The 27,145-nt window shown below is 39.3% G+C and overlaps 1 protein-coding gene across 6 annotated transcripts in view; it reads right to left on the reverse strand.

The window, feature by feature from the left end:
* Positions 1-27,145, reverse strand: part of INPP4B (inositol polyphosphate-4-phosphatase type II B) — a 338,027-nt gene that overhangs the window by 174,657 nt on the left and 136,225 nt on the right. For all 6 annotated transcript variants that reach the window (XM_064450242.1, XM_064450240.1, XM_064450243.1 and 3 more), the window contains 2 exons: positions 25,620-25,664; positions 301-419 (listed from right to left, as the gene is read on the reverse strand). In XM_064450242.1, the coding sequence (XP_064306312.1) occupies positions 301-419; positions 25,620-25,664 (164 nt within the window). The remainder of the gene's footprint in view (positions 1-300; positions 420-25,619; positions 25,665-27,145) is intronic.

Below are 27,145 nucleotides of genomic sequence, written 5' to 3' on the forward strand. Positions count from 1 at the left end.
TTTTATGAAAGGAATGATTCCCTGTTTCATTCTAGACCTATGTCTGGAGAACCAGAGTATTCTCTATGTCTCTACTTGGAATAACAGAGATTTCATGAAAAGCCAAGTTCATTTCTAGCTGTTTATCCTGGTTAAGTGCCAAGAACTACAGAACACTCTTAGGTATGCTTTTCTAACTGCCAGAGTGTGGTTGTCTTACCTAAGACTATGCACTAACTTGTTTTCTTTCTCATTCACTTTCTAAGGAAAAAATGAGCAATTCATTAATCAACATGTTAATTGAGTAAGAAAGACTCTCACCTCCACGATTTCAGTGCTTGAATACCTCGTCAAAACGTGCTCTGCTGGATGTACCACTGAGACTTGTATAAACGTATTCAGCTTCCGATCACGGGTAGCAGCTGCTAGATCCTTGCATGCTGGAGACAGTACAAAATAAAAATAAAATACTCAAAAGAAAACTCTGGGAAAACACTGTCACGGGCACAGGACAAAGCACACTACACTCCGGCTCCAGATTAAATCTCTCGAGACAAGCCGATTTAACAGAGGAAGTCCCTTGGAAGTAACTTACAGAAATAGGAAGTCACATGCTGCAGAACTGAACGGAGATTTCGTTTCCACTAAAAATACTTGCAGCTTCTGCAAAGCTCCCTGCCAGAGGCTCATCAGCTCCAGTATATGGACGTGCGTGCGCATACGCACACTCCAACAGTAGGTAATTTTGCATAAGCACTCATTTAATTTGCCACGAAATCTCTCTTAGCAGCCTAACTTGATCATCTCTTGTCTGACAATTTTCACAGTACATGACCATTTTAAACACATTCTAAACCAGTTAAATGCTAGCAGCGATTAGGTTAGTTTACATAGTCTGAGGTTAGTTTATATAGTCTGATACTACATTATCAACTTTTTAGTAGAACTAATCATCGAGTAAAAACCTACATATCTAAAAGCAGACAGAAAAATAACCAATTCATTTGTCAGTGACTGGCACATAAATGAGAAGAACAATTGTATTCTGGCTATAAGGCATCATTATTAAAACTCATTCTACCTAATAAATATAGAGGAAATCAGTTCTTGTTTAATAATCCATTTTTATCCTGGGCTCACAGTCATGCAGGTGACTGAGTTCACCCTTTAGGCTAACACATGTCATGCTTCTAACCAAAAGGATGAGAGCACCAAAGAAAAAATGAAGAGGAGGAGGAAAGAAAAACGCACCATTAGCTGGTCTGCAGAAGGACATGGACTAACAGGGCATGCATTGGCTCAAAAGCAAAACCCATCCACCTTACATTCTTCAATAAGGAATATACAACGGTGGATACTGTGATAGGATCTACCCAGTGCTTTCTGCAGCACATCAAACTGCACTGGGATCTTAGAAGCCTGAGGGAAGAAAAGCCTACTGTTTCAGAGAGGCTAACTGTCAAGGAAGAGCTGAGGACATTTTCTAGGAGTCACTGCCAGCCACGGGCTTCCTCAAGTGCAGCTGACCTTCAACATTTTAAAAGGTGAGTCAGATTATTCTCACAGCAAGCAAACCTGGTCTGATGAGAAGCCAAAAGCCAAGGCGAGGAAAGCTCTGATACACACAAAAGGCCAACTCAGCTTGGTTTCTACTTTCCCACCCCCCCGCCCCTCCTTTAGACTTGGACCTGCTGCTTGTGGGAATAAAAGGAAAACTCACTGAAGGTTTTTTACCACTCTTCCGTAACAGTTAAAAGGGAACAAGGAAACAATTAAATGTAACATTCACAGAATATTTTGAAGTTTTTGATTTACCCCAATTTGCCAATGAAATCTCTCAGTAGGGTCAGTTTGAGACTGTCTATCATAATTTGCTGGTAAAAGTGGGCTAAGAAAAAAAGTTTGTGCGTGATGAAGTTTTTATGAAACAGCTGATACAACAGCACCAATAGCAAGTTGCTAGCAATTCCTTGCTACTGAGGCTCACCATGTTATTGAAATGGCTCTAAATATTAGTAGTACTTGATATGACCTGAAGAATTATATGAGTAGATTTACTGAAAAGCAGTTGCCAAAGCACAAAAGGTTGGGCAGACACATACCTAGTTGAACTATATCCTCTGTAAAGCTGACCACAGATGCAGTATCAGATCATTGAAATTTCTAGATACAGCCATTTCCCCCCGCAAACCCCGATCTTGCGCCACCACCCAATCCTTAAATGTTCCACTCTATAATCATGGTTTTAGAACACAGCACAGTAAAGCACAGTCTCAGAGGAATGGCAAGAGAGCTCACGTTCACAACCAGAAGCTGGAACACTGACAGATATAGTCAAATTTTTCACACCCACCACAAAGGAAGGCTAGCCAGCTCACAATTCAATGGACCTCCAAAGATGACAGGAATACGCCAGAAAAGAAAAGCAGGAAGAGACAAGTCCCAAAAAAAGCTCACCATTGACTCTGGCAGGAGCCCTACAGCTGAACTCTTGTAAAAGTGCTAGTGCATGATTAATGAAGGTAAATCCCCCATACATAACGGTTTGATTTACTTGTGGGATGTCTCAAATACATTAACTAGATCTTTCAGCAGCCAAGAGCACAGGCTTTCATCCTATTGATAAACCTCTAACAATAGGAGGAAGATTTGCACTAAGTGGTCACCACCTCGGTGATACCTGAGCATAGGAGACAATTAATTTCTGTGATAGCAGGGCAATCCAGTCATTAGATCATTCTCCTGTAAAAAGGCAGCCTAGCAACATGATCTTGAATTTCACTGGGTAGAGCTGACACGAAGATAACTCATCCGCGTATCTCCAATGGGGAGGATCAGCACAAAGTATCAGAGCTCTATGGGAGATCCCAGTGCAGAAGGATAAATGAAATAAAGTGAAACTTGCATTAGCTTGGATAACAGAGTTATTTGCCTCTATTGTGACATTGGGCTACTGCTGTTCACAATTACCCTGTCAGTCAGAGAGGATATTCGATAAGGTGGTTGCTGACAGAGAACTGAGGACTTGGTGTGACACAGGAATTTGTCAGTTTGAGACACAGTGCATCACTTCCCTTAAAAACAGCCCAACTGAAATGTATAGCAAAACCTAAGGACTGCTTTTAAAGCTGATGTCAAAGAATAGAAGCTTGTTATATCCTCTTCACAGCCCCACACTGCAGTATTGCCCTTTGAACTATTTTACCAGCAGTATCTCTGAAAAACTTCGGTCTTCTTAACAGTCAACACTCTTTGGACAAAGTGAAATACCAGCTACAAATTATATATTTAAACACATCTGTTGGGCATTATCGACATGCTACTCAAAAAGAAACCGATGAAAATACAAACATGAAAGGCATGTTAAGGCTGATTTCTTAACTGCAAATACAACACCGCGAAAGCAGGTAACAATGTCAATACGCTTTCCATCATAACGTATGCCCAAGCAGACCACATACATAGGGCACACTACTTCTCAATACTTCACTATGCTTGAATTAATTCTGGAAAAACTCATCAACAAAAATCAGTGAACTGAAGTGACAGCTTGTACTTACATGCCAAAAGTATATGAATCTACTCATTGTGACTGTTGACTCAGTGTGTAAAACCCTGAGTCATCCATTCCCCTGGTGATCCCATCTCTGCTAAGCCTATCGGTGTACAATGAATGTTTAAGGATGAACCACACTAGGAATAATTTATGCTTTTATATCAACACAGAAAAAAGCTAAGATGGCAGGAAGAAACAACTCCTTTACATATTAAGCAAAGAAAAAGGAGGAAAGACAGCGAAGTAATCACTATGTGTAAAGCAAGATGAAAGGCTGCAAGGAAAAAGAATTGCTCTAGAGTATATTTACAAATACTTATGTATCTTGCAAAATTCTGTGGTCTACAAAGAAAACTATTACCATTTAAAATGCTTTAAAACAGATAACATTTAAACACTGCTATCCTTCAACACATTTTCTAAAGAATAAAAGCAAAGAGACTATTATTATTTCATTTCCATTGCTGCTGCTGTTCTACTATACTATAATATTATTCTTAATGAATCACAGTAAACAAGGGCTCCTTCTCTATCAGTCACGCCTGTACATTGTCCTATACATTCCAGTACCACACAAACCATGTGTGCTGTAAACGCAAACCACAGAAGTAGATATTTGATTCTCAGGTCCTGCCCACGTTCAGTATTTCACCGACCTCTGTGCTGCGCTAACACACTGGCTGTGCTCTTCACCCTCTGTGTACATGTGCACGCACGCAAAGGCAACAGAAGAGAAAGACTGGTTACTGTTTCCTCCAAACCAGGCTATGCTGTAAATGCAGTAGAACATTGCTTCATTGCTTCACGGTTTCAGTAACCGATCATGGGATCGGGGAGAATTTTCCAAAAATGTTACTTGTATGGAGGAACAGAGCGCAAAGAGAGAGACTAAAAAAAAATCCCAGTGATTATATAACAATAGAAAGGGGGAAAACAAAAAAAAGAAAACCACAAAACACAAATAGTGTGGAAATTCATCCTCTACTTGCCCTAAAGTATAACACTTCTGACCAGGTGTTCAGCACTACTCTAAGCACTAAGCCCACTGGAGCCAAAATAAATTAATCTGGCATAGAAATGAGAAGATGCAGCATCTCCCAGAACTGGAAATGATCCAGTAGCTGGAACAAACGACATGGGCAGAGGGACTGAAAGACATCCTCAGCTCAGAGTTCACAGAGTTGTTTGGGAGGGAAGCCAAGGACTAGCCCAAAAACTGGGAATGGCATTGAAATTGCAGTTTTTGTTAATGGGAGAAATTGCAGCACATTGGTGAATGACTTCCCAGACTACGGATTCACACGATGCATGTACTTGCCTCCATGGCAATTTGCGAGGTGGCTATTTCTCTAACCAGTGACAGAAACGTCACCATTTCCCACAGCCCCATTCCTTCCCATTTTCCAAACCAAAGCAGATTCCAAGGGGCTGGCAGGGGACAGGAACTGACCACCACAGCCCTGCTGTCTCCAGGGCACACTACTCTGTGTGCTCTCAAAACAGAACACAAAATTAATAGTATCTGAAGACAAGGGGCATGGGAGAAGACTGTGTGTCTCACACCCGTGCATATGTGCACATAATGTTCAAAATTTTTTTCATTTCATTGGCATTGCAGCAGCATTATTATCCCAAAGCAACTCAGTTTATAAATAATAATGTACAGTCTGTCTTGATAACTAATTAAGCGAGGTGCAGCTATTCCTCGGTGGGCAAAAGGACACATTAAATAAGAGAACACTACATTCAGACCTGTACTACATGCAGAACACTGAACAGTACACAGTTTTCTTTCCTCCACCCTGGAGGGGTGTTGAGGAGCGTCGGGCAGCATAACAGCCTTCTGCCTCTGCTGAACACACAGTGCTAACCAAGCTTTCTGAAAACAACACCTTCAGTCAGGCACACATAAAGGCTTAGGAATAACCCAACTTCAGAACATACAGGAAAGCTTTGGCCATACATTTGAATTAGGAGCATAAACACAACTGCAAGAGGGATGAGAACAGGAGAGCGACGTATTCTCTGTGTGGCAAAACATGCCGGAAAGCAAACGAGACAAATGTTTGAGGACTGGTGTTCGCACAGAATGGTGCTAACTAGCACCCCTCCAGCTAGTGCTCCATCATACACATTATTAATTGGTTTATCATAAATGCTACTAATTGGTTGTCCCATTCACGTGTCAGCGGGCATGCTTCAGTTTGCTGGTGAGTAAAGAACACCTCTACCTAGGGTCCCAAAGAACAGAGAAGTTACTCCCACAACAATTTGCAGTGTGGACTCCTCCCAGTAAAATTTACCATACAACACTAAATATCAAAGGATACAGCCACAGAGATTATAATATCCATGTTATTGCAAAGTGAGGGCACAGCTTGCAATGAAACAGGTAGGAACACTCATTAAGAGTAGTGACTTTGAAACAGATGCTCAGACTCAGGTAAAGCCTGCAATGAGAAGAATCTCTGCAGAACAGAAGACTATATTTGACCCATGTATACAACTAAGTAAAGATCCACTGTTTTTTACCTAAGAAAAGGTCCAAGATCACTGATCCTGTCTCTGGGGATAAAAGGCTTTTATAAAAATAAAATACATATCTGTTCTCTGGAATGTACAGCTGGTTGCTAAAGTAACCTAGTTATATCTCAACACATAATAAAATTAGTATCCTTTGGGGGATGCCTGTAATTAACATCAAGAAGAAAATTTCTACCAACAGTCTAAGGAGAAAGATAAGGGAAATCTTATCAGATGATGCATAAAGATATCTTTATGACATTTCTACAAATACACGTTTTGGGGAAAAAAAGCCCACAAACACCACCAATATTAGCAGAAATATTACCGTAATATATCAATATGCTGTCCAGAAAAACATCAGTCACTACCCACTTAATTTGCAGCTAAGAGAACATGATTTTTCAGGAGTCATTGAAATAAGATACACGAGTGCTGCTGGGGGAGAATGCAGTATGCTGATGGAGGGTAGGTATAAGTGATCGTGTCCAGGAGTTGAGATGCCAGCTGCACTCATCATCCCATTTGCATATGAAGTGATAAATCTGATTAGAATTACCACTGTGAAAATCAGAAGTGATCTATTTCAGAATAAGTCCTGCCCACCCTGGGTTTTGCAGTACTAAAGAAATTTTAGGTTCTGTCTCTTTTGTGTTTTACTGAAAGCCTCATGCTGGACTAGAGCAATAAGTACAGCACTTTCAAATTGCACCCTTCTGCGTTCTCCAAGAAGGTAAAATAAATGCAAAGGCTTATATCGTAACTTTGAATTGCCATTACCAGCAGCAACAATAGCCATTTCCTGAGCGTGGGTTCCAATTCTCCTGATGTGTTAGAAAAGGCCTATTTCATATTGCAGCTTTGCTATTCAGCCTGGACAACCCCAGTTATTTATAGAGTTTAAGTATGATAGGTGCAAGAGACTCAGGGAAGTCACTGACTGGATCAACGTACAGCTCACAGGCATCATGCTTCCACTGCAGAATGGAGTTACATGTGTTAACCATCCATTCAGTGCAATTTACATTTGGGTAACGCATTAATCCATCGCTAAGGTTAGACGATCTGTTCCAGCATATTCACTGCTAACGATCATGTTCCTCCAGTTTTATCTACAATTGTGTATAACTGACTTCCGCCACCTCTGTGCTCTAGACTTAAGCTACACAATGGCAACAAGGTCACAGAAATGCATTTCTAGCTTTGCTCAGCTGGTTCCTTAAGTTACAAAACAAACTGCTCTTCATCAATATTTTTAAATTCCTTTAATTTTTGGAACTATATATGAGAATTTAATTGTCTCTGTATCTTTTTCATGTAGTATACCTATAGCTATTAAAATGTAGTTCTTTAAAAAAAAGGCTGCATTTCCTTACTGAGCACACTGTGCTTCTAACAGCACAGAGAACTCTCTTTCTGAGGTGCTGCAGTAGTCTGGTGACAGCAAAGCAGAACTCTTGCTGTTGCTTTAGATTCTCGATTATCCTCTTTAAATTCTATCCAAAACTATTCTGCTCAAGGCACCGCCTGTTAATGTATTTTATGCTCTGACCTGAAGGTACCTTCAGTCCTCTGGTGAGAGAAATGAGGAAAGAAGTAAAAAAATTTTGAAGTCTTACAAAAACTTGCTATACATTACTACACTCTAAATCATACTCATATCAAAATGGATTTTGATAATGCTATTCCAAGGCTGTAATTTATTTTGGTGTTGTTAGTATTTTAGAGTACCACAAAAGGGTTTACATCTCCTGGAAACAGAGCTAAATACCATTTCCTCCTTCACCTTTTCCCTATGTTGTCATATCAAGTATCCAATAAAGTAGTAAACTGGTTTTCATTTCTTTCAGAGATTTCCCACTATCCTGAAAATAGAGTGGTTACAACTTTAAGTACCAGCTGAAGAATTAGAAGAATAACTAATGGTATATGGACTTCCCTTTTTCTTTTAACTACGAGTTTCTTTATACTATAAGCTTGTAGCAAACATCTAGAACCTGTAACAATTTCTTTCAGATTCATAAACAAAATATATTCTCCTGGTTCCTAACTTCGCCCATCTCTTCAGAAATAAATGTACAAAAATATATCAGCAATACCACAAGAAGATGAAAAGAAACAAAAGTACCAAGTCTCCCTCAAAGTTTTCAGTCTGCCACATGTTTTTATTATAAAAGCATACATTGCTTCCTTTGACATAAGCATTTATACACTGCTATACCAGCTGTCAAGTGAAGCATTACGTGGTTTTGATCCTCAGTACGCGGTATTACTTTACAACACTGTAAGACAGTCGTCTTCTCTACTGCGTAAAGAAAATTCAGCTGTTGCTTAGCCTCACTCCAAATCCATGTCATCACATACATCTCTGCAACATCCTTTCAGACTTTGTGAGGAAAGAAGCTTCCCTTGCAAACTAAAGGAAGGCAGTCAAGCAATACAGAGTCCAGCAGCTACAGCAGATGACAAGATTCAGAAACAACTCCAAACAACCTGAAGTCTTTTAGGGTGCTTCTTCACTGCAGTACAGCTGCTTTGAGCAGCTGTAAGCGAGCTACTCAGGGCCCTGGGTGTAAGTCCAGCTACAGGACCCCAGACCTCAGTAGGGAGTGAGCCACCCTGCTTCTTCAGAATGTCATGCAGCCAGGACAAGACTTCAGGGTCCCACAACTATGTTGCTATCACCACCCAAACTAACTGGTGTTAACATTGACCCGAGTATATCTAAACAACAGTGCAGTTTTAAATGCTGCGATAACCACGTCCCTTTCACATGAACTTCTCTGGACCCAGCCCTCTGATCAATTACAGGCTAATCAACTATAGCCCTGCTGCCCATGAGACACTGCTAGTGAATAAAACTACTCATTTCTTCTTTAAGTGAAAATGTTACATAGTAAAGGTAATCATGATGAAGGCGCCAGGACAAGATATAGAAGGGAACTATATTAACAACAGTAACTCACAAAAGAAAAGACTGACAATAGTTAGACTTGCAAGCAAAGCTATTGCTTGACTGTCTAACTGAACAGCCTTTAAGATTCATTTGTCTGAGAAGAGTTGTGTTCTTTCTTTTACATATGCCAAGGACGGAGCCTCCAGTGAAGGGTGAGGAAGCAATGTGGTTTTGATCAACTTTACAAAGATTCCTAAAAACACCCAACACCTAAGGGAGCACGGCAGAAAGGTCGGAGCACCGTAGTACTCTCCACGTGTAGCGGAGACAGAACATGGCCTTTAAAAAATGTAGGCAGGGTATTATTGAGCTGTATGATTGTACTGGGTTTTTATTATTTCCCCCCACCCTCTGTTGGGAGGATAAATGCTAGCCCAATTCACAACTGTTTCTCATTGCATAGGTGCCTGACAAATGTTGGAAATTACTAGTGAGTCTCTGTCTAAAAAGAGGGTGCTCTATGGAAAATAGAAAGCAAAGCACTAGTCCCTCCAATATGCCAGAGGTGATCTTTTAGCAAAACAAAAACCACACTCGTTGACATTACTAAAAGGAAACCAGACTAAAATGTACTTCAAAGTCAAGGCAAAGAAGAGAAAGACATACTTTTAATCAAAGGAGAAAATAGACTTCTGCAATCCAGAACAATCACTTTTAGCCCTGTAATGATTAAATTTCCCAGTCAGGAAATGCATGATAAATGCTAAGTAATCTGCATGCATGCTGTAGTTAAAAGGAGACGTTTTAATGTGAGTAAGACTTGTCTGACAAGGTGGCAATTCTGGATTAATACCTAAATTAGAGATCCAACTAAGAGACAATGCTTTACTCATCAGGGGATTTTGAAACAGCCATTCTGACAAATAAATTAAGATTGCTTTAATAGCACAGGACCTGCATGAGATAGAAAAGTATAACCCCCTTATAAGGAATAATATAGATATATATATTTACCTGTTCACATAAATGACTGAGTCCAGAAATAATTAATAAAGCTCACAGATCAAAGGTTGTGCCAGAGGACAAGTTTCAAGGAATCCATCTCCCATGAGCATTTTGGATTCGTTTACTTATATATCCTGAGGAGATAACCCTTACTCCTAAACTTCTCCAAAATGTACATCTCAACCATGCAAACTCTGTTAGTACAGACAAATAGCCTTTAAAAAAGTACAGGGGGACAAATACCATACTGACTGTAGCTGTTGTCACCCACTTAGATGTAATTTTAAAGTAATGTTTTTACAGCAGTATATACAATTGTATTTCCAGTTTCTTCAAAATCAACACTCGGCTCACCTCCTCAAAGATACCGGCCCGTAATTATTACTCTAAGTTCCTAACTCACAGATTTACAAAAGGTCTGCAGCTTGTATTTTGAGACAGATCTAAAAGGGGGACACATGAATGATTTCTACAGAGTGGTAGGGCCCAACATACCACATGCTAACCAGAAAGTTGGATCCTTATACTATAGACTACCATTTCCAGCAGGAGTTTCTTCAAACGTGAAAAACCGCTATTTACACATTGCAATACTATGTTTGAAACTGCCTTGTTTTTGATGTGTTGACACATGTAAAGACATAGCTGACTTTTTCCAAGAGAAATAATTTTAAATTATTTCAACTCCTTTGTACAAAGAAATACTAGTTTAAGTATTAAAAGGAAATAAAAATCCTTCATTTTTCTCTGTAGAGAAACCCCCTGGCAGATTTGAGATTTAAATCCAGAATGACCTAGGTATTGATGCTCTTCATCTCAATGGGAGCATGTTCAGATTTCAAAGTTGAGAACAGTGTCAGCCCATTTTAGTTTTTCAAGCAGTTCATTTACAATCCTACAGCCAACAATCCTCAGCTTCTTAGGTGTGAAGAATTCTGGTCTTCAGAGAATGCTAAGACCAAATTCTTCTTAAGTCATCATAATGAAATTCTGTACTCATTCAGGCTCTTAGAAAACAATCTTAAATGCAACAGGATTTCAGATCAAAGTGTCAGTTTTAACTTATTTTTAACATTTGAACAACATTTCACAAGATAGACTTTCTAAAATTTACTTCAATTTCTTTCACTTCAGTTTCATATTCCACATAACAGGAAAAAAAACGTACTAAACATATGGTTAATCACAATAATTAAAGTGTCCATAGCTGTACTAGAAACTTTATTATCCACAGTAGGTGGGGGTAAAACAATAACAAAAAGCATTCTTAAGCATTTTGTTTGTTTTCAGCAAAGTCCTTCCAAGCATCTCGGGTCAGTCTGTTTGTCATGCTGCATCCAGTGTCATGTGGAATTTTGTGGTGCTGCATTTAGGAGAAATCCATTTTTTTTCAGGCCCTGGAGAGGAACCTCATTTTCAAGTCAAATCTCACCCCAGGACATGCATTTCAAAATTTCCAAAAATAAGTACATCTATAACTAATGTGTTCAAAAGGGGAGGATGACTTCAGTCTTCTATTAATTAGATGTTTTGCTTTTTATGGAACTTCTGTTTCCACATACGAGGATTAAAAAAAAAAAAAAGTCCATTGGGAAATGTTTTATAACATCAAAGTATTACTGCAATTTTTTTCTATAGGCATATTTAGAGAAGTATTTAACAACTGCCATTTGAAAGGCAAATGTTCTTTTAACGCAGTGCAGTACCATTAGAGTCAAAAAAGTCAAGCAGCTATCATGCTTTGAATTACTTAAAAATGTTTCGGTTAATATATTATTTGCCTAACAGAACAGAATTGTTTCACGTCTGTTTAGTCATTACCATTCTGCACAAGAAGTACAGACTACTGTAATCTGTAAATAAGTTGCTTGCCTTTTGTTTCCAAAAGTATACTCTTTTGGAATTATAAGGTGACTTTATCTTCAAGGAGAAAGACACACAAGGAAAGACATGTGAGAAATTCTCCAGACAGTTTTTCATTAAGTGTTTTACAGACTGGGCTAAAGGTTAGAAAAGACCAACTGCAAACAGTGACAGTAAGAAGTCAAACGTAAACTCACAAAAAGACAGAGATGTCCACAAGTGGGTTTTAAACAGAATACTCTAAGCCTCCAGACACCTGCTACCTCACTTTGGAGGTATTTAAAGTCTCCAGGTGTTTAAGCTTTCAGCTGTAAGAGGTCCCTACATGCCTGCAGATTGGCTCCTGGGCACATCCCGATTGCCTCTGCCTTGACAACGCTGAGCAGCTCTGAGCCTATCTCAGGCCCTGTCAGGATTTGCAAACCACACACCTATCTTGACAGTCTCAGGCTGGCAGGCAGTGGCAGGGCACAGCTGCTAGTCCACGCTCTGCAAAAACATCACTGCTGATTTCCTTCACAACAGACCCAGTGGGATGGCTGAAGGAGAAACGGTGCCAGTGCCCCTTTTAATTCAATAGAGCACTGGAGCAGGAAGAGGTCGGACACAGGGCAGATCCACAGGTTTATCATTCTGCCCACATCTAACAGAGCAGCTACAAACCACAAAAAGTTGCCAGTTATTACAAAAGAGAGCGCATACAAGCAGACACACAAGTCTTCCTCTTGAAGCTGTCCCACCTTGATTTAAAAAAAGGAAGACTTACTGGCAGCAGCTATAGAGGAGGCAAATGGTAATTTGAAAGGTAACTTCTATATTTTACATATATTACATTCAATCATCACTGAATTTGGGTCACTGTCCACAATAACTCCAGGACTCAGGACCACCCCACTGGAAAAAGGGCACTAATCACTAAACAGTCATCCTCAGCTTATTTTGCCTTTGACCCAAATTCTTTTGTTTGTGGAGAAAGGGGGAAGAGTTTCAACTCAGGGTATAAGTGCCCATTTCAATTTTATTTCGGGCCAACATCACTGCTGCAAATACATATTCAAAAGCATTCTGCTTTTAACTTGCATCTTGCAAGCATTCCCACTAGTAAGTCTTCCCTGTGAGAACATACAGGAAAAAAATAAAAAAACCTTTGCATACAAATGTACACACACACAAAAAAAGAGCACCAATAATATATTATCCAGGCCAAGAGCAATCACAAAACTTGAATTCCACATTTGCTCAACTGTCTCCAGTCCTAACTCATTCTTTGCCCGAAAAGCAAGGCACTTCAGGCTGCTGCTATATCCTTATGTGGGGCACACTAAACACACCATAAAGGATTTAATAACAATGCAAGAGGGGAAGTTCCCTAAAACTGCTTGAGTCCACATAGATGACAAATTTTAAACAGTCTAATTTCCAAGTAATTATGAGGGCTTATTTAGAGATCCTGAAGAATTCCTAGATTAAGGCAACAAGATACGTTTCTATCAATGTACAATACAAAACAACATGCAAATAGACAAGAGTCCATTGCAAACCAGTCACTAACAGCAAGCTCTAAGAAGATCCAAAAATCCTGCCGGAAATTTACATGACAAATCCCTGCTACATAGATCGCAGAATCAGTTTGGAGCTTATCAAGTCCAACCCCTCTGCCCAGTCAGGGTCAGCTACAGCAGGTTGCCCAACACTGCATCCAGATGGATTTCAACCATCTCCAATAATTCCAAAATACGAGCTATTTCTCGTACCTGCCTGGAAGAAATTCCAGGGTTGTAAGAGGCATTGGACAGCAGCAGAGAAAGCTAAGATTTCAGCCACCGAAGCACAAAACCAGGAATATTAAAAATGGCTCTTAAGCAAATGTAATGGTATACACATTTTCTTCTTTAAGTAGAAATAAAGTTTAAAATTTTAATACTACCAGACATCGCAGTTTGATGGAAAAAAAAAAGCCTGTCTACCAGCAGAAGCAGTGTAGTTATAAAGGATTTATGAAAAATGTAGTTTATTCTTAGTAAAGAAGCTGTGGAGTAGACTAACATCTATTGCTGACAACATTCTGCAAACACTGTATGCCTTCTAAGCCTCCCTGACAACAGCATGGTTAAGGAATTAAAAAAAAAAAAATTACATCCTGAGTAGTTAAAATGTCAGCTTCCTGGGAGGTAGGGAAAGGTTAGAAGAAGGCAGCAGTGCCAGGACTGCCATCCAAATCTCTGTTATAGGTAAGGAAGTCTTATCGAGATTTCTATAAGAACAAAGGAATAGACTCATCCTTACTTGGCTTGTTGCTCTCTGCGTATAAATGTCTGCAATAGAAATGACTCTCAATAAGGATCTAATAGTCCTCTTCATTCAGTTTCCTGGATCCACAGAAAAATCAGTCATGGACTCATTATGTACCAGGTAAGCACAAAGCTGTCTGTACCTGTGGACATGTTGGTCATGCAGTAGGAGAGCGCGCTCAGTGCCAGCCTCATCTAGGAAGATGCTGCCCATAAAAACTCCTTCCGTAGCAGAGAACTGCTAGGTAAGCCATTGCTCTCCCCTTCCCAGCTCAGCCACCGAACTCACACATACCTCTGCCACTCGCTCTTATTCCACCACTCTGGCACCCTAAAGACTAAAGGTGTAACAGGCTACACACGCATGCGTACACACAAACACCACACACACAAATCAAGTCTCATAATATGAGATCTGAGAGACCTACATGGGAGGCATGCTAAGGAATCTGAAGAAACTCATTTAAGAGAATGAGGTTTGAAAATTGAACCTGAAACAGTATATATGTTGGCAAGACAAATAGGAGAAAGTATGCAAAGGAAGAGGTACATTTTTGGGGAAAAGCAGAAAGTAAAATAATGAGAAAAAAAGAGCAGCAGCATGTGCCAAAAATAAGTTCTCTCTAACTTAACGATGTTTAACCCTACGTTCCTATGAACTAGCTTAAAAATACCCTGGAAACACAACTTTTCAGCTTCACCAGAATAATTTAAAAGTTTGTGTCACGTTTACCAGAATATCCAATACTTCAGAAGCCAAGCGCTATGCTTGTAGAAACACTAACGGACAAATTAAGATACCTACTGAGTTGTTTGTTTGGGTTTGTTTGGTTTTTTAAAATATCTATGTGAGAAAAATACATAAGATAGCCCAATTTTGACAGAATCGCATTAAGCCTCTACCTCCATCTATAAATTCTTAAGTAACTCTGGAACCCTTTTCCTATGTAACTTTCAATAAGCCTTATTATGAAAACCTGTAAAAGTTTTCATAAAGGTTTCTGATTGCTTTGAATGTTTTACCGTAGAAACTAAAATTAGTTCAGGCAAAGCAGTATGAGTACGCTTATTGGTAAGGAATGAGGTAGATTAACCCATGCTAAGACTGAGCTGTTGTAATTTATCTGCTTCCAGCACCCAGCCTCACTGGGGCACTGAACTAGCACCCAACCTCACAGAAAACATTAGTTTTCAGCACAGACACAACTTTATCCCTTTGAAACTTTGGAGAGAATGATTTTTGCAAACAAGAGACAACATTTATAAAATCTATGACAAAAAAGTGAAGTAGACACAAAAGTAATATTTGCAATATGAAGAAGAAACTGATCAGAGAATGGTGGGGGTTGGAAGGAACCTCTGGAGAACATCTTGTCCAACCCCCCTGCTTGAGCAGGCACACCCAGAGCAGGGGGCACAGGAATGTGCCCAGGCGGGGTTTGAATGTCTCCAGAGAAGGGACTCCACACCCTCCCTGGGCAGCCTGTGCCACTGCTCTGGCACCCTCACAGGAAAGAAGATTTTTCTCATGTTTAGCTGGAACTCCCTGTGTTCCAACTTGTGCCCATGGACCCTTGGCCTGGCATTGGGCACCACTGAAAAGAGTCCAATCTGATCCTCTTGACACCCACCCTTCAAAAATTTATAAGCATTGATAAGTTCCCCCCATAGTCTTCTCTTGCCAAGCTGAACAAACCCAGGTCTCTCAGCCTTTCCTCATAAGGGAGATGCTCCTGTCCCCTGATCATCTTGGTAGCTCTCTGCCGGACTTGCTCGAGCAGTTCTCTTTCCTTCTTAAACCAGACACAGTTTAAGTACACAGTACTCCAAATGCGGTCTCACCAGGACAGAGTAGAGGGGGAGGATAAACTCTCTCGACCTGCTGGCCACACTGCTTTTTATGCAGCCCATTATACCATTGGCCTTCTTGGCCACAAGGGCACATTGCTGGCTCAGGGTCAGCTTGCTGTCCACCAGCACTCCCAGCTCCTTCTCAACAAAGCCGCTTTCCAGCAGGTCAGCCCCCAACATGTACCGGTGCATGGGGTTGTTCCTCCCCAGGTGCAGGACCTTGCACTTGCTTTCGTTGAATTCCATGAGGTTCCCCTTGGCCCAGCTCTCCAGCCTGTCCAGGTCTCGCTGGATGGCAGCACGACCTTCTGGTGTATCAGCCACTCCTCCCAGCTTGGTATCATCAACGAACTTGCTGAGGGTGTACTCTGTCCCTTTGTCCAGGTCATTGATCAATATATTGAACAGGACTGGGCCCAGCACAGACCCCTGGGGAACACCACTAGTGACAGGCATCTAACTGGACTCTGTGCTGTTGATCATGACTTTCTGAGTTGTGTTGTTGAGGCAGTTCTCAATCCACCTCACTGTCCTCTCATCTAACCCACACTTCCTAAGCTTACCTATGAGGATGCTATGGGAGACGGTGTGAAAAGCCTTGCTGAAATAGAGATAAACAACATCCACTGCTCTCCCTTCATCGACCCAGCCAGTCACGCCATCATAGAAGACTATCAGGTTGGGCAAGCATGATCTCTCCTTGGTGAATCCATGGTGCGTGATGACTATTTCTGATAACCTTCTTGTCCTCTACATGCCTGGAGATGACCTCCAGGATGAACTGCTCCATCACCTTTCCAGGGATGGAGGTGAGGCTGACAGGCCTATAGTTTCCCTGGTCCTCCTTCTTGCCCTTTTTGAAGATTGGAGTGACATTTGCTTTCTTCCAGTCCTCGGGCACCTCTCTTGTCCTCCATGACCTTTCAAAGATGATGAAAAGTGGCTCAACAAGAACATCGCCAGCTCCTTCAGCACTCATGGGTGCATCCCATCCGGGCCATGGATTCACAAGGATCCAGTTTGCATAGGTGATCTGTGACCCAATCCTCCTCAACCAACGGGAAGTCTTCCTTCCTCCAGATTTTTCCTTTCTTCTCTGGGGGCTGGGATGCCTGAGGGCCAGCCTTAGCAGTGAAGACTGAAACAACTCTGCCTTCTCTGCATCCTGTGAAGCCTACCAATGTTATTTATTTAAGATTTGCAAAAGAAAGGTCCTTCCTAGTCTCCCTTTTCCCTGGCCATGTAAATGCAGCAGTCTGCCAACTCTGACAAGACTTCAGAATTTGTACATTTTTGACAGAATTTAACCCTATTATCTGATGCATCACTTGAGAACTAAGATGATAAAACCCTGTCTCTCAGAATGGTTAAATTCCGAAAATCCCCTTCAACAGTTAAATAGCTTTTCAAATTCACATATGTACAAACTCCTCACTAAACAGATTAGCCATAGCTATTCAAAATTTATCTCTAGATAAGTGTTTATATCAAAACATGTGAGAGTCACTGTGCGAACCTTTATTCTATTAGATTCAAAAGTTTCCCTTAGCTGCAGCCCTGATATATACACATTTGGATTTATAAGGCTGTCATCCACGTTCTCCTGGTAGTTCAAATACACTTTTTTTTTTTCTTAAAACCAAAAGCTTCCAGAAACAGAAGATAGTTAAATTTCATAGAACAAAATGGAATAAAACTGCCCGAAACCCAGTTTGCACCTGGTCTTGTTAATATTGATACCTCAAAACATCCTCATGCTACTTGCCACTTGCATCAGTACATCAGTGGATTCCTCTACTCCATCATGCTGGAAATGCTCAATCAGTAGTGATTTACTCCCTCGTGCTGGTTCATCATGTGCTGTGACCCACTTCAGAGCAAATAAACACGCATGCTTTTAATGATCCCACTGTGGTGACTATCTGCTACATAGCATGGTGTAATATAGAACTTTAATTTCTATAACCTACACAGAAATGGAATTTACTCAAGTCATAGCTGTTGAATTAATATCATGATGGATATTAATTGGATTAAGTGGATGCCAACAAGTTGAAAATATTTCTGTGACTACTTCTATAAGGAATTACTTCTTACTGACACAGAAACTATATAGGTAATTCACACAGTTAACAAAAACGAGTAATGCCATACTAGATACAACGGGTTGTCAGCTACAAAACAAATTTTCACATATATGAACTACATACATAGAATAGACATGTACATAACCCTATATATGGATATATAGATATTCTACAAAGAAATATATTTTATCTGTAAAGTATACGATATTATAGAGAGAATTTTCAGATTCTCTCAACGTGCTAGAAGCAGGCAGAACACTAACTGAACATCTTCCAAAGTTTCATTACTGGGGATTTTTGAATCCTTACATATTTAGTGATACAATTAGTACAGATTAATATTTAAGGTTCATGACGGCATGCTGCTTCCCTAGCTGCAATGCAAATGAAGACAATACTTGCCCTAAAGAGACTGAAGGACAGATTTCTAAAATTACAGTGTGCCTACAGATAGATTTGAAAGTTTGGCCTAATTCCCTAGGACTCAAGCGCAGCATATCTGGAAAAAACTGAACAAGGATATGAGTTTTTGAAAGGACTCTGGTTTTGAGCTTTTTGCTGCCCCTCCATTTTCTGCATTTGTTTTTCCAAAATTGTTTCCCTGTGTACGTAACACATTCTTAAAAAAGGATTTAATATAGTAAACTCTATAGGTTAGCAAACCACAAAGGTATAATACAGTATGCATAAAGTGAGGCGGAACATAATGAAATTAGAAAGACAAATGGAGATTGCAGGCTGACAACGTCACATGGAATGGGACAATCTTCCATGTGTCCCACGGAAGGCTGAATACACACATAACAGAAGAGTCATGCAAGACTAAAAGGTGGCAAGATTTTCAAGAGAAAACACACCAATACATTCCCTTTGTATTTTTAGTTACTTCAGTAGTGGCATTATGACTATTTTATTACAGCAAAATGGCCTAAAATTACCAAGTCATAATGGTAACATCCAGAGTTTTGGCAATACCACTGAAAAAGACAGTCCTTTTCTCTGACAAGGTATGCAGCATGCAAAATTCAGGAGCAATGCTTTACTTTTGAAGAGGTGTGCAATGGTAAGGGAGCAGAGGTTCAGAAAGCTGCCTATAAAAAAACCACCCAGTTACTTTCAGTTTGGCAAGGGCTGTGACAGAATCCCAAAAGCATTCTCAAAAGCTAACAAAGTACTGTGGGAGGAGAGGTGGATAAAGAAGGATGTGGAGTCTTGGCAAACCCATCCTCAAATCACTTTTCAGCAGTGTTTACGTAATGCCTGCATATAATAAAGAAAGCTTACTATGAGCACCACAGAATGCAGAAGCACAGTATGGACAGCTTGCTCTCCTCAGGGGTCACTAATTCACACAGAATCCCAGGTTGGAAAGGACCTCAGGGATCATCTAGTCCAACCTTTCTAGGAAGAGCGCAGTCTAGACAAGATGGCCCAGCACCCTGTCCAGACGACTCTTGAAGGTGTCCAATGTGGCCGAGTCAACCACTTCCCTGGGAAGATTATTCCAATGGGTGACTGTCCTCCTGTGAAAAATTTTCCTCTCATGTCCAGTCAGAATCTCCCCACGAGCAACTCGCCCCACTTATCAATCTGCTCGATATGCATTTTCCTGTTCCATCATCAAATGGTGCCAAAAGAGAGATGACAGTATGACATGAAAGGTGACAGGCGTTCACTACCTTAGAACATTTTTGGAAGATAGTTTCACTTGTTGATTTAATGGCGCTGAAACCAAAGTTAGCTAGCTCAAGTTCACCTGCATAAGCTGGGGGAAAAAGGAAACTCCTCTAGGAGTTAGTTCAAAAACATGACAAGTCCTAAGTCAAAACCACTCAAAACATGCCAACACTGTCTATTACTGGGCTTGAAATTGCTGCTTCTTTGGGATGATCCTTTCCATAAAAAAAAAAAAAAATTCATCCTAGCAACGCTCAGTTGCTAAGAATAAAATGCATTTACAGCATCTTATGCTGCAGCGCAGAAGTCTCAAAACAGGCAGACGCCCAATAAGTAGTTCCCAGAGGAAAAAGGAGAATTCTTTTCGATCACATGATACCTTTTCTACTCCCTTAATTTCTTCTGTCCAATTTAAGTTGTCTTTTATCTATTTTTTTATTGTTGTTGGGAAGAAAGAGCATCTAATATACATCAGTAAAGCTAGGAAAAAAACCTGACTAGCCAGTTTGGTGGAAGAAGAAATTTGTGTGGGACCAGAAAAAAATATGTAAAATACAGGAAACTGTTTCAACAAAAAAGGGTGAGATGTAAAAATAAAATAAAATAATAAAAAAAAAAGAAACCCACCCTTCGTTTTTATATTTTTGCTAATATTGTTCCTAATATGGCCAATACTTCACTTGTTTTGAGGGATAAACACCCTTTAGTGTAAAGCAATGCTTTCAGTTTGATTCACAGAGAAATTATCACTTTTCTTTTTAAATTTATTCAAAAGTGTGATGATAACTTTTTTCTTTGTATTTGGCAAACACGACAAAGTATCAGTTATTCACCAACTTGTACTGTGATGAAGCAGAAGGGTAACAGAGTTGGATGGGAAAATTCTGCTAGGATCAGGACTCTGACTCCAAATTTGTGGTATGGATAAAAATAGTGTTTCTGCTTATCACTCTTCTAGGAGCAGCTGCTGCTGAGAAAGCTCCAGATTATGTTTCAGAATTGGAAAAATCATTTAGCCATGGTCTTTGAGCGGCACTGATGTACCATTTAGGTTCAGTATGCAGAGTTAAATCTGCTTCAAGACCTTTTCCAAGGGATGCCATCACAATATTACTCTGGGAAAAATAAGACAGTGAAGAATGGAAACTTCTGCATTTACAGGTAGACAGCTCTTGTATTAACCCACTATCTGGTAACATTAAAAAATAAATACCCTAAAATTTTTAATTTTTAATTCTTTCAATTACTTGCTGAAGTTTCCTATGAAATGTGCACCATTTAATGAGATTTTGTAAAAGGACATAACTGTGAGATTTATACTATTCTGTACCTTGAAAAGTACCTAGAGGTTATGCAGTAATAGGACAGTCCATCAAACCTCACTGACCAATATACTTCTAAGAAACTGAAAGCCTTTGAAGATGCTAGACAGGTGCTCTCATTAAGATTAGTACCCGAATACACCTACAACATGTGCAGAGACATTCTTTTCTGTACAGTTACCTACACCCACGACTGCAATATCCTTTGCTCTCTCTCCACAGGTCTAATTAATTAGAAAATTTCAAAAACAATGAAATGTATCACAGTGAATTCTACTGGTTGTTGAGGGAGTAACAAACTTTCCTTTTAGCCTATTCTTTCCAAATGCATTTCTCGATATTAGTATCACGTTCATTGCTGAGTTTGTGTTTGAGCACTTTGATGACCAACTGTGCCTTCTGCCCTGCTCCCTCATTTTTTTGATTATTGGGTTTTCTTGTGCTTTGTCAGTTCACCATTAAGTACATGCAAATACCTTTAAAGGTGCAAGCTCTTAAAAACTTCACAATCGTGTTCACCAATATGCATAATATAATTAATTTCCCGTAACTATTATATAATACTTTAGCTAAGATCATGTATCACAAAGTAGCTACATCAAAATCAATGTGAATTCAGGAACCTACACCATGTTTAGTTAGATCTGGGACTCAAGGGCTGGAATGTTTCAAAGAAGCAACCATGAACAGTAGCTCCAAAATAAACATCTATAAAAGAACTAACCCTGTGCACTTCAAAGTCGTGGGAAAGATTCCTACCAGCTTCATGGTTTGTTAGATTGGCTTGTTACTTAGGCCCAGGGTCTGTTTTTATTCCTTTTGCTCTGTTCCTCCTTTCTACTCAGCACTCTGCACAGACTGACACATGCTACCTCCTAGCGCTTCATAAAACAGCATGCAGAACAGAATGATTTGAAAAGCTAAACAACAAGATGAAGTTTGAAGAGAGAAACTTCCCAACAGTTACACGGTTCAAAAACCAGCCATATTTCCAAAGAGTGCTCAGGAATATAAAAATGAAAAATCCTAGTCTAAAGGAAGATCTGACTCCAAAATAAAGAATGTTACAAGATCAGGTACACTCCTGAAAATGCTGAGTGCATTGCAGTGGAAAGTTGTAATTCAGAAGAGTTTTATCATTTTCTTTAACCTCAGGAAAAAAAACAAAAAAAAAAAAAAAGAAACTTACTGAACTTTAAAATAAAATAAGGCAGCGGAAATGTTTTGGACATTTCATACGGAGAACACTTTCCAGAGTGTTATGGATACAGGATGCAGCAAGTCAGCTACCACAACAGAATAGAAGCATCCAGCAAGGCTTTTAGATAACATTATTTCAAAATTTACTTATCTGAACTTCAAACATTGCAGAGCAGTATTTAGATATACTGTCCCTAAACAAAACTCATGCATTAGACAGCACCCAAACAGTATTAAAGGGCTATATTCTGTTTTAGTTACTGGAGAATTCCATTTCTGAATGTTATTTATTGACCAACTAGTGACAGAAGAATTACAAAGTGCAGTTATGTGATATCTGACAGTTTAATATAGTTCAAAACATGTATATATTAACTGACATAAGCAAATGTCTATTAGCATACATATATATTTGACTTAACTAATATAATATTATTTATATATTGCACGTGAACAAAGTTAGAGGTATAAGCCATTCTTTCAGGGCTAGAGACATTTTTTTATAGGTTATTAACTGTTAGATTTCTCTTCCAAATTCTAAATGCCAAAGACCAGTCCAATCAAACTGAAACATCTCTACAGAGCCCTAAGATTTGGTTATCTGAGTTAGGTATGCATCTCAGCAGTGTCCCTGCTCGCAGCAAATCTCTCCCTCATCCCTGCTTACCACGCTTTGGTTCACCTCACAGAGAGGTCTTGGAAGTCCTTGATTAGCTAAAGCGAATGCCAACTCTTCAATTTGATGTGAACTAAGCCTTCAAAAGGTGAGATCAGCCAGCCAGTGCCCTTGGCCTGCCAGCAGCCAAGGGACAGCTATCTGGCTTAGCTGACACAGCACGGCAGTGCATGTTGCCCAGACGCACGGAGCAGCCTGTCAGAGTGAGAGTGCCTTCCAGCCCTATCCATAACCAGGTGAACAGCACAGAAGCCATCTTGACCGGATGCCCTTGCAAGAGGTATTTTAACTGGCTGGTTGGGCCAAACAGCTCACACACCCTTCCCAGCTAAATTGTTCCTGTCTCACTTACCAGCAAGAGGTGCCTGCTGGGTGCATGTACGCTTGTACACAATACGAGTAGCACAGTGGAGGTGAGCTGGGTAGCTGGATCTAAGAAGTGTTGGCACGGCTACGTTAATATTGCAGTAAGAAGAACCATTATGATAAAATTGAAGTCGTCTCTGATCCACTCAGTCACTGAAGGTGGAGTCCCCTAATGCATGTGTGTTATGCTTAAATATTTAGTGTTATTTTAGGATCAAGATGCTAAGAATCAGCTTTACATAGTTGGCTACGCTGCCAAATATCCCTGACTTATGACATTGGCCAGGAACGCCAAACAAAACCAAGAGGTTTACACTGATACTCTTGTTACCTGAGCAGCAGCAGAAGTTAATGTATAAGATCACTCACAGAACTGCAATGATTCCATCAATAATGCTGTAGCACAAACCACAAAACTTAAATTCCTACTAGAAACAACCAAATGCAAAACACAAATCCTGACACCATGAGTGAAGAGAGCTCTGTCCAGTGCAGGCTCAAACATGTCTGAAAATGGTTTTACATCGTTTTTACACTTCTGCCTGCTGGGGCATATTTGTCACTGAAAGCAACTTCTGAAAATTTGCAGTCACTGCCTGTAGCACCTCCTCACTCTCCTACACCACTCCAGGGTCATTCTGGGAGTTTATCATCACTGGACATAGCAATTACTAGCTAGTCACATCACCTATGAAATGTGTATAGAAAGGCACAGAAAAGTGAAAAATCATTCTTAACAATTATTATAGCATGAAATTTTACAATTTCAGAAGAAATAGCCCTTACAGATAAAAAAAACCTACTCAACAAAGTCTTTGTAATGTTATAACTGTCTAGTTTTTAAAAGGCGTACAGGTAAAGCTACCCAGATATAGTTACGGAAATCTAAAAATGATTGTATTAGATAGAACTGCATCTGCCCCAAAGGGCACAGCTTTTGGGTATTAACTTTTAAATCAGCATAGTTACAGCAGCGCACAAGCCAAGTGTAACCCAGTTCCAAGGACAGGACCAGGAAACAGGCTAGCATGATGGAATGAGCAGGACAAGGACCTGCCACTGATGCCCTCTTGTTTGCTGTGTCAGGGGTTTTCTGAGGGAGATTTGTTTGTAGATAATTTAAGTTCTCCAAGTAGTGGAGTTTGATTTATTTTTATATAATACACTGCTTATAAATGTCTCTATTTCCCTCTCTCTCACATACACATGCTTTTGCAACAGATGTTTTAAAGTGCTTCTATCAGAGTAAACGTAACAGATATTGAATAGCGCTGAGTAAAAAGTTTCTCAGTGTGCAGCTATACGTGAGATGCATATTAGCAGTTATATGAACACAAAAATCATAACAAATAGAAAAAGTTTTAGTCATTTCAGAATGTATGCAGTATATAGCATCAGATATTTCAAAGATACATTATTTGCAACTGTGTTATTTTACAGTATATACAGCAGCTGGGAATGATCACAGAATCACTGAGGTTGGAAAAGACCCTTATGATCATCGAGTCCAGCAGTTAATCAACTAACCCTAGCTCTCATTCTGATTTCTGACATGGAATTATTGTATTCAGTGCTTTTACAGCAAATAATTATCTCACTATTTCAAAAGCTTCACAGATTTTGCACTGAGGGAACAATGACAAAGTCGACAATTTGCTTTCTGAATGGCACAGTTTGGGCTGCAAGTATTGTGCACTTTTATCTCGTATTACAGATGCCTGATCATTAAGTTAGCTTGCTTGACTTACTGAGCAATCTTAAATCATGCTGTATACCTCTGAAGAGAGAGGAAGGCTTGAGCTGATAGAACACCTGAAACAAAGTTCTTTTATATACGATACTAAAATACAGTTCTCGTATACTACTTACTTATACTAAGTATAAAAAGAGGAAACTAGGTAAATGTTTATATCAATTCCTCTGTACAAACTAATCATCAAGGCTTTTAAATAAAAGCTTGTTCTAAAGGGACAATACCTTTATCTGAATAAAATATCTTTTAAAAAAACTCCATTTTAAAAGTCTTGTCCCAGATAAATAACATTCACAAATCTATTGGGCAGGTTTTCAGCCTGGTAGAGCAGCAGAGACTTAGAGACCTCAGTAGGTCTCTAGCCATTTCAACAATTAAGAATCTAAAGCGCATTCAAGAAGATTCAAGAATTTACACATTTCAACAACATGCATAGGCATGTCTCCTACCTAAAGAAGCCAGGGTTGTTCTACATTTTTGAAACAGGTACCATGTTACATATAAAACACTATATATATAAACTCTTCACACACAAGGACCATTGCAATCCCAAGAAGTCAAAATTGTATCTTACCAAGACTGAACTCCAGCTTTGGCTCATTAGCAATTCTCCGAATACCTTTTAAGGTTAAGAAAAAGAAAAAAATTATTAGAAATAATTTTATTTCAATGTCTAGCTTTTAAACACATAGTAGAACTTACACATGCCTAATTCATACCTCTAACTACCTGCCATTGCCACTGGAGCAATATTTTATTTTACAAACTTATAGTGAAAGAGATCTTTGCATTAAATACTTGCCTGAAAAAAAAGACTACTTTTGAAGAAAACTTCTTTCTTTTTAATAAAAACTTTCTGTTGCTAGGAAAATAAACTAAGGGGAGGCAACCACCAACCTTTCATAGGATGGCTACTTGTAAGATCTTCAATCACAACAACTATATATCTGTTGGAAATACATTAAATGTAACATCTCATTTTTAAGTAGGTATGCCATCGCATTAAAAATCAGAAAAAAACCATGTTCTGTGAAAGTACATAAATCAGGTTAATGTAGTAAAATATATCACCATGTTATTGACCTACATATCAACTTAAAGCAACAAAACGAACTCTTGTTGGAAAAGAGCACATGAATTCCTTTTCTCGTATACCAAAGACAATAAGAACATTTTAATTCCCTCCATTGCGGAATTATGTTCTAATGCATATTTTACTGCAAAGGACAATATTTTCTTACTGCACCAGGATAAAGGAGTGAACCACAGAGCTGCAACAAGAGAAATGTAGGAAAGATAGTTAACTAACACTGAGCTTCTGCAGGAAATAACTGGGTCACAGCTACAGTATCAGTGAACCCTGCAGAAATTAAAACTGTCTCTTGTTGACATTTATGTATTTTTCCCAGGAGTGTTATTAAGTATTTACCAGTATTGAAGAAATTCATCAGATGGGAAGGACCAGGTTGGTATATGAACTGGAATGCAAGATTTTTGTTAAAAATTAAAAATAATTACAAAAAAAAAAACCACACCTCACCAAAACTTATAGCTGTTCTTGCTCCTTGAAAACTTGATCTTGCTGAATAGGTCTAGTTTCACGCTGTTCTCATTACTATAGTTAATCAATCAAGTCTGTGCAAGACAAATTACAGCTGTAGAGCTTAGAAAGGCCTTGGTCAGTAAGAAACAACAAATAAGGTTTTTTGGTTTTTTTTTTAAATGGAGTTATAACAAATTTCTGAGTTGAATTCTGCCACTAGCAGAGTCAGCATATTGGTCTGGAACACCTTTATGATTATGCTGGATACAGACTTGATTAAGTAACAGGGCAACTGAAATACAGTGCACCAAACATGACTCAACATATGGCTACGTGCTTTCAAATCCCCAGAGCGCCTTTGTATCACAAGGAACAAATCTGTGATACTAATCTAAGGATCACTAAAGCTTTATACATTTATCAAAGTCATCAGACTATATTTTAAACAGTAGTCCATATGTTCATACAGCACACAAGAGAGGAAAAGAATATTTCTTGCTAAACAATTTCTAAATCTCATGAAGAAAACAGATTAGAGAGAAAAAGTCAGAAACACA

This window comes from Phalacrocorax carbo, chromosome 4, assembly GCF_963921805.1.
Source record: "Phalacrocorax carbo chromosome 4, bPhaCar2.1, whole genome shotgun sequence".
NCBI classification, from domain to species: domain Eukaryota; kingdom Metazoa; phylum Chordata; class Aves; order Suliformes; family Phalacrocoracidae; genus Phalacrocorax; species Phalacrocorax carbo.